Source organism: Suillus fuscotomentosus (genome assembly GCF_016647785.1).
Source record: "Suillus fuscotomentosus strain FC203 chromosome Unknown F5891scaffold_105, whole genome shotgun sequence".
NCBI lineage: Eukaryota > Fungi > Basidiomycota > Agaricomycetes > Boletales > Suillaceae > Suillus > Suillus fuscotomentosus.
The window spans coordinates 69,575-85,346 of record NW_024539617.1 but is presented as its reverse complement, the minus strand read 5'-3'; the positions used below and the strand labels follow the sequence as shown (position 1 = coordinate 85,346).

Here is a 15,772-nt window from a genome sequence, read left to right as displayed (position 1 = left end):
TTCTTCTATCAAGACATCCACTGCTCCTCAACTACTTTGCCATGCCCCGGTCCAACTCATCAGTCGATAGCCCAAAAAAGACCAAGCAGAAGAAATTAACTGATGAAGAGGTGCTGGTCTTGAAATCCCACCTAGAAGAATGGAAGGAAGCAGCTGCCAACGATAGAAAAAAGATTCTGAAGGCCGTCATAAAAGAGGCCAAGGTGCATGCCCCTGCTATGGATGACCGGTCATTGAAGAACAGGAAATATGTGAGCAGTAGAACTTTAAATTTATACATGATGACCGACTTATATCATGATGTATAAAGACGTACTGGGACTGGTTATATAACCGGAGACCTGAAAAGACTCGAGAAAAGAAAGCCAACAAGTTCAGTCAGAAATGGACTTCCCGGTCGGTCATAGAACAACTGCACAAGGAGGAGATCATTGAAAAGACCGGAGTGATGCCAGGATCGAAGAAATTTATTGAAAGATATCAGACAACACTCACTGCAGTGGTGGCCAGTCTATCTAAAGAGGAGCTGGAGGAGGCTCAGAACACTGCGATTGAGTGGTCTGCCAAGGCTCCTCCTGCAGCTGTTCAGGCAGACTTTGCAAAGAAGAAAGCACCCGGTATGATGAAGGATCTGGCAACAAAGTTGTGGAAGCAGGCCGGTATGAGAATTTTTATATTGTCAGCATGGAAAACAGAGGAAGACGAAGTCCGGATCAATGGGTGAGTTCCGCTTCACACTCAACCGGTAAAGATATACTGATCCGGTTGAAAGAATTGACTTCAATGAAAAGTTGGAGGGGAATAGTTTTACCGATACGAAGGACTGGAAGTCCATGTTATCGGAGTGGAATGCCTATGCTGGTGAAGAGTTTGGTGAGCTTCTGTTTGAAAATCTTGCGCCATTCAGTCAAGTACTTATCTGACCTGGGGTGATACCAGACGTTGACCTGAATAATGATGACAATGATAACGAAGAGGAGGTGAAGAAGAGCAGGAAGAAAGGTGGAAAGAAGGACAATTATCCTTTGGAGGTGGATAGCTATGGGCTGCTGGTCATACCGGACGTCACAGAGCTTAACCTAGAGAGCAAAAAGCATCTTATAAGGACTTTCCTCACAAAGCACTACAGTCAGTTTCACAAATGATGCATCTGGAGAGTTGATCCGCTGACCAGCAATTTTTCAGGATTGTGCAGCCAACAACCAAAGGCGTCTGTTCCTTGGGCCTCAGTCAGGATGGCTCAGGGTGACTTTATTGCAGCCAAGTTTTTACCTACCAGCTGGAGGCTCGACGATCCGTCAAAGATTCGGCTGGCTGATGCTGACCGGCTGTTAGAGTTGTGGTGTCAAAGACAGAAGGACCAGGTTTGCCCAACCTTTGAATTTAAAGGCTGGGAAGGCGATGATAAGACAATGAGAGAACCGGCAGAGATAATCTCCGGCAATGGTTCTGATGCAAGACCCAGGGTTCCAGTGAAAAAGTCCACCGGAAGGCGCACCAGGGGGGTGGAACCGGTGTCTAGTAGTGAGGATAAGGACAAGGATGATGAAGATGAGGAGAAGGACGACGATCACTATCACGATGACAACCTCCAATCACCACCACCAAAGTCGAAATCTATCAACAATCGCCCACCGGTCAAGAAATCCATACCTGTCCCACCACCACCTTCAAAGGCAAAATGGGCCAATATGGTCCGCAGCACTAGTCCGGCGTCAGAGGAGGAAGATACTCGCCTACCGGTCAAGAAATCCATACTGGTCCCACCACCTTCAAAGGCCAAACGGACCAATACCATCCGCAGGGCTAGTACAGCTTCAGAGGAGGAAGATACTCGCCCACCAGTCAAGAAATCCATACCTGTCCCACAACCAACTTCAAAGGCCAAATGGACCAATACCGTCTGCAGCACGTGTCCGGCTTCAGAGGAGGAAGATACTCGCCCACTGGTCAAGAGATCCATACCGGTCCTACCACCACCTAAATCAAAATCATCCCAAAAGAGGGGTAGGGTTGCTCCCATTCAATCTGATTTGGAGTCAGATGGTCCGCCACCAGTCAAGAAATCAAAGCTGACTGCAAGTGGAAGGGGACAGGCAGAAGACAATACCAGCACTGGTTCTGCACAATCAACTGGTAATGATGACAATGATCCTCTGCCTTCACAACATCTTTCTAGAAGTCGTGCATTTGGCCCTACATCAGGTGTCTATGCCAAGAATAAAACTAACAAAGCACCGGTGCACAAACCAACACCCCCTGCCCCAAGAAGGGGCTCCGGCAAGAAAGCCAAAGCATCTGAAGCACAGACAACCAATCCAGAGCCAAAGCACTCTCATAGAAGTACAAAGGCCTCTTATAAAGCTCAGTATATGCAATCGTAGTAATTTGGATCGTTGTAAGCAAGTATTCTAGTGATAGGTGTAGATAGCATTTGACTATAAATATATACTTCACGTTGAAAGTCGAGATATCGACATCAGTTGACATGCCAACAATAACTCTTGTGTACAGTCAAGAACTTGCTCTCTAGCAAAGGCTTCGTCCGGTGACATTGCATTACCAGCCCAGTCCATCTGCAACCGGTGCATTGCCTCGTGCAAATCACCTACAGCCCGTTGAATTACATATCCAACTGGATCCTGTCGACTGACGGCGACTAAGTTTAAATGATCAGAACAATCTCGGGAACAGCAAGAAGGCTTACAAGACTGATCCGGATCAACACGTACCAGATCCATCTCGAAACCCATATCTAAAGGGTGTTCTTCCGGTGAAATATTAGTCCCTTTATCAAGCGAATCATCTGCCAGATATGTGTCGAAGCCCATGTCAAGAGCCCCGTCTTCTAGTCAAATATCGTTTCAAATGAGTGTCAGTTTATGAGATGTAGATTCCAGCGACATGCCTGTGTTGCCGGCCGGATCACAGAGGTCAATATCAAAGCCCAAATCGAGCACATCTTCATCATCCGGCTGTGGAGGAAATCCCAAATCCAACATCTCACCATTTGACCGGTCATCATCAGACAAGGTGGGAAATTGCATATCCAACATGTCTGATTGTTGTTGGTCGTGGTTGTCAGTCATCCGGTCATAATCTGACAAAGGAAATCCCAGGTCCAATGACCGGTCGTCATCTGCTGGCTCAGAGTTCACCATCTTCAATCTTTTACTGTCTTGCAACCCGTCATGGGCTGACGGGACATCTAGATCTTTAAAATTCATATCAATTGTCCTTACCATCGCTTAGCATGAGATGAACTCACATTCACCCATGCTTGAACACACCATGAAAGGGTTGTAGTAAGTGCGCTCCTCTCTCCTTGGCTCCAAGATGCTATGAACTGGGATGCCGGATAATATCAACCGGTACGTTGTGGGAGGTGATGGTTTCTTACCTACATCCTCACTAGATACATGTATATTATGCTGAGCAATCGCCGATGATCGCATCCTTCTTTTCTTCTGGAATGGGTCGTACAAATCCACGGACTTCATGATATCACTGGAAGAATCAATGTTCTACAGAAGGCTGCGACCGGATGATGTACTCACAGGTTGGTTGGCAACAATTGATTACTGATGACGTGTCAACAATGAGACATTTATATCTAAAAATAGACTGACAACAATGAGGCGAACAATGGACTCGGATATGTCCGATTCGGCCCGGCTAGCCGGTGATTGAAAATTTTATAAGTGTTGTTGTTTTACACGTCTCTTCCGGGTGACTTGTCCAGTAGCTCTATTGTAATCGTCTCACTATCATGTCTTCTCAATCTGCTTCTGCTGCGGCTGCCAACCAGGCTCTCATTGCTCTTGTCGCCCGGCTCGATGACATGGTTCAAGATGTTCTCCGGTTGCAGTCTCAGGATGAGAAAATGGAGTTGAGCCACGAGATTGCTTGTGAAGTGGTATGTTTGTCGTCCTGTCGGTTGCCTGTATTGATACTAGGGTCCCAGAATGTCACAATTCGTTCATATGGGAGGGACGCTTCATATGTTCCCCCTGGCCTGCTGTCACTTGCAGCTGAGATCTTTCGCGCTCAGAGGCGCACCTCACAATTGGTGGTAGTACCGGATTGGAACCATCTTGGTAACAATCAGGATATGTGCATGAAGCATCCATTGTACAGTAAGACATTGGGTCATGCGCCGCCTGCTTCACCTGCAGCTACTGGTAAGGATATTCCTCCTCATGCAACCTGTACTCACACCTGTGACTGCACTAGCTCCTGCATCTGCACCTGCACCTGCACCGGTACCTACTCCTGCACTGGTACCTGCCCCACCACCGGTACCTGCCCCACCACCGGTACCTGCCCCACCACCGGTACCTGCCCCACCACCGGTACCTGTTCCAGTACCGGCACCAGCCTCTGCACCGACACCGGCACCACGCATCAGCATTCACATACCTAAAGATGTGCCACCCGGTGGGACAGCAACAGCCAGGACATCAACAAACCAGAAACGCCGGCTCAGCAGCCCCCTTTGCCCCGTGTCAACCGGGCCCGGAAGCCTGCACCAAAGTCGAAGGCAATTTTGTCTGACACTGACACTACCGACAATGACAAGGCAAAGGGGAAGGGGAAGGGGAAGGAGAAGGGGAAAGGGAAGGCAAAGGCACCAGAAGATCATGGCGATGAGGATGGCGAGGGGATCGATGTGGATGATCTTCTGGACATTGAGGTGTGTTTGTTTCTTGAGATATTCAACGTTACTAATGCAACAAGCAGCCCCGGAAATCAACTCGTCAGGCTGTCATCGTTGTCAAAAAGAAGGGCAGTGCGTCGAAGGCAAGTCAGCGGGTTGTGATTCAGGACAATGAAGAGGATGAATTGGAGGATGAGGATGATGATACACAAGGCAGGCCAAAGGCAAGTTCATTATTTTACTTCACATTTACCGGTCTATCACTCATCACGATGCAGGCCACTGTCAGACCAGGGAAACAGCAAAAACTGGTAGGATTTGCTTGTCATAGCACAGGTGATATACAACGCTAACATTATTGAATAGTCCATGCAGCCCAAGGGCAAGGCCACCAGCAAGGGCAAAGTGCCAGAACCGGTGTGTCTTCCGGTCAATGCCATGCTTCACCATACTAATTCTCCATAGCCCCGCGTTGATGAACCCCATCCGCCTTGTGATAGATGTCTGGCCAAGAATGTCGAGTGTTTCCCCCGATTGACGAAGAAAGGCGAGATCGCCTCAACTTGCTCATTGTGCTATCTGTGGAAGATGGCATGCATCCGGACTAACACAGAGAGCGCACCCACCACCTCTGCCAACACCATTACCCCCATCACCGTCACTGCACCACCTGCAGTCGCAGTAGCCACTCGCTCCAAGACCATCCGGTCCAAAGCCACCGGAGAGAAGATGAGTTGGAAATCCAAGGCGAAAGGCAAGTCTTTTGTTTCCGGTTACTTGTCCATTCTGATGTATTCTTGTAGGCAAGGATATCCAGCACCCAAGTCCTATCGAAGAGGAGGACAACGTCAATGATGTCCAGATGGTTGCTGCCGGCGGTTCGGCACAACAACCGGCCCCTTTGGCATCCGCACACAATTTCCCTCCTGATCATTGGGTGGAGCCCGGCAATGATGAGATGCCACCTTCATCACCAGCCATGGCCTCGGAGGACAATATCCGGTTCTCGCCGTTACCGGTCGTTTTCAACCATCCCTCTCCTGTCTCTCCTTCTGGACCCGGTCATTCCACCCAATACCCTCTCTCTCATGATGAGATGGAGGCCATGTTGGCCCAAATTCGCATCAAGATGGAAGAACTGCGCACACACGATCGAATGGAAATTGACGTCCGGCATGATCGCTTGGAGAATCGCATGGACATCGCCGAGGCATCTGATAGCGCCATGTCCATGCAGATTGATGACATAGGGCGGGATATGCGTGTGCAGAAGGGACTCCTTGCTGAGTGCACGGCTGAAGTAAGAGGTATCTGAGGGAGCAAAGATCTACTTAGGTCACAGCATCAACTCCACCGGCATTTAATCCACCCCCCATGACAGCCCATGACCCATCTATCAGTGCGTTTGCTCGCACTGTGACCAACAATGTGTTCACTCCGGATGTCTCTTGGATGGGTGCCCAGACCGGTGGTGATATGTTGGGTGATACTGCAGATGGATCACCGGTTGCAAGGCACAACCGGGTGCCATCCAATTCCACCATCATCCCTTCACTGACCATGAGGGAATCCGGCCCATCTGTTCCTCCGGTTGGTGCACCACCTGTGCAATCTCCTATTCTCCCGGTCGCCGGGCCATCAAATGTGCCAGCTGATTCCCAGTCCGTCTCAGCTCCTTTGCCATGCCCGCGCTTTGGACCTCTATTGCACCAAGGTCGGTCAGTGAGTGCTAGGTATCCAAGCAAGCCTTCCGGTGACAGGCCAACATAATACTAGTCTATATCATTCATGTTTTCGTATGTACTAGTTGTCTACATTGTGTTGTCAAGCTTTGGTGCTTTCAATGTTGAAGACAATGCATCATATAATCACACAACCTGCATTTTAGTAGTGAGAATGTTGCTATACTGGATGGTATTTCCATCATCGTATATCACACAACGCCCTTCTGGCTCATGTGTATCATCCATTTCACTCAATCACACAGCGGACATCCGGCTCATCTGTATTATCCATCTCGCCTTCACCTCTTGCACACCGGAGGTCCGGCACATCTGTATCATCCATTTCACCTTCACCTCTATCGGACAGCTGACGTCCGGCTCATCTGTATCATACATTTCACCTTCACCTCTCGCACACCGGAAGTCCAGCTCATCTGTATCATCCATATCACCTTCACCTCTCACACACCGGAAGTCCGGCTCATCTGTATCATCCATCTCACCTTCACCTCTGTCCCACAACGCTCTTCCGGCTCATCTGTATCATCCATACCGGCAAATATTTCCATTATCCACCGGGTGGAATATCATGAGGCCCACCTGTCTCCATTTCACCCGGTACCCCCGGCCCACTCGTCTTCCATTGTGCTTCAAATACCGGCCCACTCGTCTCCATTGCACCCTTACCCCCGGCCCACTCGTCTCTATTGTCCTTCGCATACCGGCCCACCCGTCTCCATTGCACCCCATACCCCCGGCCCACTCGTCTTCAATTGTACTTCTCATCCCAGCCCACCCGTCTCTATTGTACTTCGCATACCGGTGTAGAGACTCGTGCATCTCATAGTGTGATATGGCGCTTTACACTAGGGAGTATACAGCACCAACTCGCAGCATCACTCTGTGTACCATCCACAGTGATTCCTATATGACGCGCAGCTTTCCTGCGCAATGCGCGCCATGCGCGCACCATTCCCGCGCTTCACGATGTATACGCGCGCGCGTTCCCGCGCTTGCGCGCCCTATAGCGCCAGCCATCCAGATGCATCCATCCACTGTCCACCAAGCTCCCTAGTGCGTATATTTCCATTTCCTTTATTAGCATAGTTCCACCTTTATTTTTATCATAGTTTCTCACTCATATATATTTTTACATACCTACTCGGTAGCGCTTCGGCTCCGCATGAGCGCGCTTAGGCGCGCTATATAAGCGCCAGCAGTACATACTATTATTTACCTTACTTTTCACCCAACTTTACCTAGTACTTACTACTTAGAAAGTCGCAGTAGAAATCTATTCATTAGCACAACACATCTCACATCCTTTATCTTGCTTATATCTTCACATAAGTTTAGTCTCTCTTATTTCCGCTTACACGCGCGCGCTTTCCCGCGCTTCGCGCTAATACGCGCGCACGTTCCCACGCCTTCGTACCTTGCGCGCACCTGCGCTTTCTCATGCTTCGCTGAAGCGCGTACCTCTAGATCTCCGCTGCACCTGCTTCCCCTTTAGGGTCGAATGCACTTGCCATCTCAAGTATCGCAGACTAGGCAACGCACAACCTACAACTTTTTAGATACAGTCAGGAGCATTTCTTTGTTCCTCTCAGTATTGTTGTTTCTACACCGGCCCACCCGTCTCCATTGCACTTCATACCCCCGGCCCACTCGTCCCCATCATACCCATCTCCCTGGCCCACTCATTTACATTGCACACCATTCAGCCGGCCCACTCGTCTCTATAGCTCATTGCATTCACTACTATTTACATAGATATCCTATATAGTACATTCCTATACTACCATCTACACTATATACCACCGGCCCATCCGTTTGCAACAGGTACACACAACCCTGCAGCCCACTCGTCTACCATGGTACAATTGTTGCCATGGGCCCACATGGGCTGGCCCGCTGTAGAAACAACAATACAATGAGGAACAAAAGAAGCTCCTGACTGTATCTGTAAAAGTTGTAAGGTCGCGCGCTGCCTAGTCTGCGTTACTTGAGAAGCAAGTGCGTTCGACCCTATAGGGGAAGTGAGTGCAGCAAGGATCTAGAAGTGTGCGCTTAAGCGAAGCGCGAGAAAGCGCAGGAGCGCGCAAGGTACAAAGGCGCGGGAACGCGCGCGCGTATTAGCGCGAAGCGCGGGAAAGTGCGCGCGCGTATGCGGAAATGAGAAACTAAGCTTAAGTAGTGATATAAAGCAAGATAAGAGATATAAGAGTGCAAAATGTAAAGGAATAGCTTTCTACTATATTCTGCTAAGTAGTAAGTGGGTAGTAACTAGTAAGTGAAAAGTAGGAAAAGTAGGTCCCGTGTAGTATGTACTGCTGGCGCTTATATAGCGCGCCTAAGCGCGCTCATGCGGAGCCGAAGCGCTACCGAGTAGGTATGTAAAAATATATATGAGTGAGAAACTATGATAAAAATAAAGGTGGAACTATGCTAATAAAGGAAATGGAAATATACATACTAGGGAGCTTGGTGGACAGTGGATGGATGCATCTGGATGGCTGGCGCTATAGGGCGCGCAAGCGCGGGAACGCGCGCGCGCGTATACATCGTGAAGCGCGGGAATGGTGCGCGCATGGCGCGCGTTGCGTGGGAAAGCTGCGCCTCATATAGAGATAGCTGCGGGTAGCGCACAGAGTAATGCTATGAGTTCGTGCTGTATACTCCTTGGTGAAAACTACCATATCACGCCATGAGAGGCATGATTCTCTACACCGCCTCTATTGCTACATTGTCACCCTCAGCTGTCCGTCTAATACGGGTATAAGTTACTGTACTATGTGAATACACAACCGATTTGGGGGCTGGAATTTGCATGGTAACTGATGGTGTGGGCACTGGAATGTGTGCGGGAACTGATGGTGCAGGCGCTGGAATGTGCGCGGGAACTGATGGTGCAGGCGCAGACATTGATCCTGCCGCTGATGCGGACATTGACACCGGCACTGATGTAGATGCGGATACTCCAGACGAATCTGACACAGAACCTACCACTCGTGGTGGCCTGACTGGGGGGAGGGCGTATTCTCGTGTGATTCTCCTTTGGATGCCTGATTCTCCTACCCTCTGTTACGGTCAGCAGCAATAGGAACATCAAGATTGCGGATACTTACATACACAACACCATCCATAAACTCTTCCTCCTGGAAGCGCATTGGCGCTAGGCTATAGGCCACTTGAAATTTGGGAGCCTGGCGGCTAACCTCGCCGCAAAAACTTGGAGGAAAAGATGTTCTGCTCGTGGAAGGGTAGGTAAGTCCATAATAGTGGTGTTGCTGGTGCTCATGCGGGAGCTGGTGTTGCAGGTGCTCGTGCAGGAGCTGGTGTTGCTGGTGCTGGTGCGGGAGCTGGTGTTGCTGGTGCTGGTGCATGAGCTGGTATTGCTGGTGCTCATGCACGAGCTGGTGTTGCTGGTGCTTGTGCACGAGCTGGTGTTGCTGGTCCGGATTTTGGTAGACGATTTGGGCGGAGTCAGTATCATAGCGTATATGTCGTGGTACATCGCTTGTGCTACCTAGCTGTGAGGTAGAGGGATTTCCAGCGATATTGTACCCCTCCTGTCGAATGACAGGCAAATTCTGTATGAAATATTATTACTGGTAGAAGATTCTTCAAACGGATTACGCACCTTTGTCGTAGATCGTCGACTCTTGCGACATTGTGGGGGGGCATTCGACATCGTGGTAGCAGTGCAAAAGAGATGCGATTATCGATACTTACTCATGGACTTACATACAATTGGCTGCGCTGATAGGAACAAAGTTAAATGATATTCATGAGGTGCCGGACGCAGTACAAACACTGATACACAACGAATGAAATTCAAAGGTGCCATGGGCGCCTTTTATGCTTAAGGTGAAATTCAGGAAGCTACATAAATTGTAGAATGTTGAACAGTTTGCGGGAAAACACAGTTACCAACACAACCTTGCTGGAAATCGTAAGGACGAAGAGTCTGGCAGGAAAAGTTGTCACACACCTTGAAAGAGAACAACATGCGCAACCTGAACGTTTAACCTCCATTGGCCTCGTGTTTGTGATCACCCGTGTCGTCGAATTTGGATTGATCCTCGCTAGAATCAGCTGATAACAGCTTCGGAATGCCGGTGTGAAAGGCATGGTCTGTGAGAGTGTCTAGATCTTTGTCAAGGTCGTCCAATGCGATACGCTCGGATTCGTGGGACGTGACAAGATAATCAAGGTCAGCAGTGACTTGATTATTGTCCCGATCAACCAGCATGTTCATAAATGATTTGACTTCTTCGGTTTTTGCATGAAGAAGTTCTCTCTCCCTTGCATGAATGTATTCGCGAAGGCGTCTCAGCTGTGAGGCCTCCTCCATCTCCCACTGGGACACAGCAAAACGAGCCCATTGAGTTTCACGGGCAGCTTCTTTGTATGTGATCACGTAGCGAACTCCATCTTGATCAAAGCATTCCAAGCCACGCGAAAATACTTGTTGATCCTAGAAATACAAAACTTAGCATCATTGAGAACCTCCTAAGTCGCAGCCTGATTACCATGGTACCATCTTCGGTATCACTAGAGTTGCCACAGTAAGGTCTACTAAGCAACTTCATGAACTTGTGTTCATCTTTGACAGAGAGCGCACTCCGCCTGTAAGGTCCATATGTAGGCCGTGTAAGTCTCTTTTGGGCACGGAGTGGCCCGACCTGTCCTGATAGGACAGCAGGAGCTTGAAGTGATTCCTCGGAGGAAGCAGACCCATCCAAATCTAAGTTGTGGTACTTGCTGGGGGAGGATAGATAGTTACTGCTGAGTGGAGAAGAGCTTCTGGGCGGGTCATCAAAGATACTGGGGCTTCTTGGGGGGGGGGAGTAGTCCTTTGACTGTGTGAGACTGGAGTGGCTTTGTGAGGGTTGAGAAATTTGGAGTTTCTGTTGGAGTTTCTGGGGGTGTTCATTCTTTGACTGTCGATTGAACGCATATTGGTTTGCAGTCTTGACATCTATGATAAATGGCTGCCCGAGTGCGTGCTTGTCACTTGATATCTAAGCACAGTATATGTTTGTTGAGAGCATGACGCACAGCAGAGTTCGAAAGACTTAGCTCAAGCGCAGTAGTAGTAACAAATATATATTTTGTAAACCCAGGGTAACTACATTTTCTTTGTTGACGCGATTGCTTTCCTTGGGCTGCTTAGAGGGGCCAGCCCACCCCCAAAACTGTTTGTGTTAAGAGTTCTGCCTCAGAGGTAAGTTAGCTACACCTATACTGTAGGGTATTGAAGATATTTTCTTCGGTTAACAAAGAAAATATCTTCAATACCCTGCAGTATAGGTATAGCTAACTTAATACCCCTGAGACAGAACTCTTAACACGAACAGTTTTGGGGGTGGGCTGGCCTCTAAGCGGCCCATGTAGTTAGCCATACCTATACTGTAGGGTATTAAAGATGTTTTCTTCGGTCAACAAAGAAAACATCTTTAATACCCTACAGTATAGGTAGGCTAACTACATGGGCCGCTTATTAGAGTAGTCAGCTATACCTATACTGTAGGGTATTAAAGATGTTTTCTTCGGTCAACAAAGAAAACATCTTTAATACCCTACAGTATAGGTGTAGCTAACCCAAGGAAAGCAATCGCGTCAACAAAGAAAATGTAGTTGGCTATACCTACTATACTGTAGGGTATAGCTAACTACATTTTATTTGTTGACACTGGGTTTTAATGTTTGACAAAACTTTGACCGCCAAAATTTCAAGTTTAGCTAGACATGTATGCCAATTTATATATTTGTTACTTAATCAAAGGTGAAAATGTCTACAGATACATGGAGTTTTCGACCACTCAAAGTTTGAAGTATTGTTTTCGCATTTTGTACAACATGTAAAGCACTCTTAAATATTGCTGACCCCTATGTGAGTATACGGCGTTTGTTGAGAGCATAACGCACAGCGGAGTTCGAAAGACTTAGCACTTTTTCCATCATGGAGTACTATGGCGCTGTGCATTCAGTTGGACAGGTCGCCCCGCAGCTAGAGTCCCAGCCCAGAAACTATGACCCTTTCGGTCCCGGATTCTTTCAAGAGTCTACCTACGATTTTGGTGATACTCATTCAAGGTTAGCATGGGTCATTTGATGCTTTACCACTACTTACTCTACCAGCACGAGGCCTGACACTGATCCCAGTATTAGGACTGATGTTGGCAGTGTGTCTTGCCCACTGTGCAATGATCATTTCAATTCACATGAGGCAGTCGTGGACCATCTTAATCGATCGTGTTATCGCCAAAACGCGATACTCCCTGCACCCAGAGGATTGAAACAAGCGCCAGAAAGCAACGTACGAGCACAATATCACCCCAGATCTGGATACCACTATGTTCTCCCGGACCATCCACCTCCCCATAATCTCTTTCAAGAAATGCAAGACCATCGCCTTCAGCCTGAACGACAAGTGAACCCATGGTACCCATTCGATGGCCCAGGAGAATGGTCACTAGCGAAGTTTTTAGTTGAGAATCTCTCACAGACTCAGATAGAGCAATTCCTGAAGTTGGAATGGGTACGTTTGTGTCAATTTCAGTCTCTTGGTCTGACTAGCATCTGTTTTGTCTCCTAGTTCAAGACACGAGAGCGACCACAATTCAAATCAAAGGACGAGTTGTTCTATTACTTGGAGCAACTTCCTGGATGTGGACCGAAATGGCAGTGTACTGAGTTTCATCTGAAGGGTTATGAGACTGAGCAGCCGATTCACCTCATCTGGAGAGACAGTTTAGAAGTTGTGAAGCAGCTTTTTTCCAATCCAGTGTACGCGAATCACATGTGTTACGACCCTCACCATATCTACAATGGACAAGAGCGTGAAATTGGAGAGTTCTGGACATCAGATGATGCCTGGAATATACAGGCATGCATTTATTTTCGTTCCTAGCCGCATCGCTGATCCTCAAATGTCGTAGGACCAGCTTCCTGAAGGTGCGACTATCGTACCAATTATCACCGCTTCGGACAAGACACCCATCACACGACACACCGGTGGACTAGAAATGCACCCATTATTCATGACCATCGGAAACATCCAATCTGATGTCTGAATGAAAGCTACATCACATGCATGGCGATGATCAGACTCTTCTTCAGACGCGATTGTGGCACAAATGTGTCGACCTCGTCTGCTCAAAACTCAAGATCGCTGCACGTGTCGGCGAATTCATGGTCGATCCTTCAGCACATAGACATTTTTGCTTTACCCCTCTCATCAGCCATATCGCCGATCTTCCTGAACAACTTATGATTGCATGTGTTTCCAAGAACTCGTCTCCCGTCACTACAGCCACACAGAAGGAGTTTGGGGACGCCATAGCATATCCTCCACGCAATGGAGTCGATACATATGAGCTCATCCGCAAGCTCTGCGATAGGGTTGACCCCTGGGATCTCTTTAGCTTCCTTAAGGAGGCGAATAAATTGCACCTGAGCGGCATCCACCTACCATTCTGGAGAGACTGGAAATACGCAAACACGGCGACATTTCTCACCCCAGAAATTCTTCACGCTCTGCACAAATTCTTCTTTGACCATGTCCTGAAGTGGGTCAAGGAAACCATGGGACACGAGCTTGATTTACGATTTCGGAGTCAGCATAAGCATGTGGGTGTGCGTCATTTCACGTCAGGTGTCTCGCATGTCAAGCAAATGACTGGCAGAGAGCATCGCAATATCCAGCGCACCATAGTACCTACAATGTGGGGAATTGTAACTCCTGAATTCATTCGTGCAGTTTGCGCGATGATCGATTTCATTTACCTCGCACAAAATCCGGTTCATACTGACACATCAATCAAGGACATGTCGACTGCGCTTTCTGTCTTTCACGAACATAAGCAAGCTATCATCGATGCAGAGGCGCGACGAGGGAAAAGTGGAGCTAAGGACGATTTTTTCATCCCCAAACTAGAGCTCATGCAGAGCTTCGCTCGCGCAATCCCGCACGTCGGCTCCCTCATTCAATACTCAGCAGATGTTTCAGAACGTCTTCTCATCACCCACTGCAAACACCCTTTTGAGAAGACCAGTCGACAGAAGGATTTTGTTCAACAAATCACGCGGATCCTTGAACGGGAGGAGACAATTCGTCTCTTCGAGCTTTACACCCTACTAGCTTCATCACCAGTGTCAGCCTCTGGTTGCACTAGCAATGACCCTCTTCTCAATGTTGTTTTCACGGAAGATGACGAAGTAGCTGGTCCAGAGGTAGACCCAGCATTAGCTTGGGTTTCTCGTGTAAATCCAGACGCTCAACGATGCCTACATGCCCCATGCCCAGTACGCAACCATTTCTTGAAAGGAATCGTGTCCAATGATGCGAAAATCGCTTTCAACGTTACCATCAACCCCGATCGCAAATGCTTGACCATCGTTGAGCTTCAAACGCTATATGACCTTGTTGACTTCTCGCAGGCTCTCTACCACTACTTCACAATCAACTACCATGGAGATCTCAATATGCATAGCAGCCGGATACTCTTGAATGCTTGGTTCAAGTTTCGAATTCAGCTACATTCAGCTTTCCACGAGCGCACCATCATGCCTAGTCAATTGTTGCAAGCTGAACCCCCCTCCAGCGAGTTCTCCTATGGCCGCTGTGATACTGTTCTCGTTCAGAACAACAGGAGCAATGGTGCGTTCTTGTAGAACCTTTCTGACATATATTAATATTAGATTCATTTCACAGTTCCTTGTGTAGTCCAAGTCCGAGCCGTGTTCCAGCCAACTGCACTGCCCATTGAAGCGCCTGCGCTTGATCAGGTGCTTGCGTATGTTCAACACTTCGACGTCATCGGAGACAAACCTGAGCCTATGACGGGGATGTGGAGACTCACGCGCTCATTCTTCCACAATGTCTCACAGCCACAGTCCAGAAAGCGATGTAGTTCTATAATTCCTATCACCGATATCACTCATGGGGTGGAACTGATCCCTGTGTATGACACTTTATTAGCCAAGGAGGTCAACTCGAGCAATTCAATGGAGATGTTTAACGACTATTTTCTCAATAACTTTGCTGACAAAGAACTCTACCACACACTAGCAGTAGCATTTGGTGTCTAGTAGTTGTAGTAGATTGAAATCAGCGCATCTTATCATGTCTTTATTTAATCTTGTGTGCGATAAAACCAATCTTTGGGCATTGCAAACACTTACGTGTCGCCATCTGCATCTCCACCAATCAGAGCTCAGAATCAGCAAGTCGTAAGAGGTCGTAATAGCTTCGAACTTAAATATTGTTAAGTGTTCATTTCACAGTTTTGCAGATGCAGCCGCCCAGCCAGATTAAAGTGGAGTTTAACCCTCAATTGGCCCTATCTACGCACAAGATACCGCCGGCTTGGTCGCAATTATG

General features: G+C 48.1%; 6 protein-coding genes across 6 annotated transcripts; 3 read left to right on the top strand and 3 right to left on the bottom strand.

Annotated features, from left to right (window-relative positions):
- Window positions 1-41: 41 nt before the first annotated feature.
- Window positions 42-2,384, top strand: F5891DRAFT_986082 (uncharacterized protein; the record flags this gene model as incomplete). Its single annotated transcript, XM_041377692.1, has 5 exons — window positions 42-251; window positions 311-720; window positions 773-873; window positions 940-1,128; window positions 1,186-2,384. The coding sequence occupies 5 exons, from the start codon at window positions 42-44 to the stop codon at window positions 2,382-2,384; spliced, it is 2,109 nt and encodes a 702-aa protein (XP_041218809.1).
- Window positions 2,385-2,453: 69 nt separating this feature from the next.
- Window positions 2,454-3,500, bottom strand: F5891DRAFT_1196683 (uncharacterized protein; the record flags this gene model as incomplete). Its single annotated transcript, XM_041368340.1, has 5 exons — window positions 2,454-2,659; window positions 2,708-2,845; window positions 2,930-3,214; window positions 3,269-3,346; window positions 3,401-3,500. The coding sequence occupies 5 exons, from the start codon at window positions 3,498-3,500 to the stop codon at window positions 2,454-2,456; spliced, it is 807 nt and encodes a 268-aa protein (XP_041218808.1).
- Window positions 3,501-3,769: 269 nt separating this feature from the next.
- Window positions 3,770-7,209, top strand: F5891DRAFT_1196682 (uncharacterized protein; the record flags this gene model as incomplete). The annotated part of the gene is made up of 10 exons (XM_041368339.1): window positions 3,770-3,916; window positions 3,965-4,181; window positions 4,234-4,427; window positions 4,487-4,693; window positions 4,741-4,968; window positions 5,024-5,074; window positions 5,123-5,429; window positions 5,461-5,957; window positions 5,993-6,375; window positions 6,645-7,209. The coding sequence occupies 10 exons, from the start codon at window positions 3,770-3,772 to the stop codon at window positions 7,207-7,209; spliced, it is 2,796 nt and encodes a 931-aa protein (XP_041218807.1).
- Window positions 7,210-9,105: 1,896 nt separating this feature from the next.
- On the bottom strand, window positions 9,106-10,075 carry F5891DRAFT_1196681 (uncharacterized protein; the record flags this gene model as incomplete). The annotated part of the gene is made up of 3 exons (XM_041368338.1): window positions 9,106-9,462; window positions 9,510-9,974; window positions 10,025-10,075. 3 exons carry the CDS (start codon window positions 10,073-10,075, stop codon window positions 9,106-9,108), a joined length of 873 nt encoding a protein of 290 aa, XP_041218806.1.
- Window positions 10,076-10,408: 333 nt separating this feature from the next.
- Window positions 10,409-11,789, bottom strand: F5891DRAFT_986078 (uncharacterized protein; the record flags this gene model as incomplete). The annotated part of the gene is made up of 4 exons (XM_041377691.1): window positions 10,409-10,861; window positions 10,917-11,408; window positions 11,446-11,461; window positions 11,743-11,789. The coding sequence occupies 4 exons, from the start codon at window positions 11,787-11,789 to the stop codon at window positions 10,409-10,411; spliced, it is 1,008 nt and encodes a 335-aa protein (XP_041218805.1).
- Window positions 11,790-12,349: 560 nt separating this feature from the next.
- F5891DRAFT_1131356 (uncharacterized protein) lies at window positions 12,350-15,480 on the top strand (the record flags this gene model as incomplete). Its single annotated transcript, XM_041364656.1, has 9 exons — window positions 12,350-12,483; window positions 12,679-12,928; window positions 12,986-13,292; window positions 13,345-13,457; window positions 13,498-13,685; window positions 13,791-14,391; window positions 14,437-14,543; window positions 14,565-15,049; window positions 15,104-15,480. 9 exons carry the CDS (start codon window positions 12,350-12,352, stop codon window positions 15,478-15,480), a joined length of 2,562 nt encoding a protein of 853 aa, XP_041218804.1.
- Window positions 15,481-15,772: the final 292 nt, after the last annotated feature.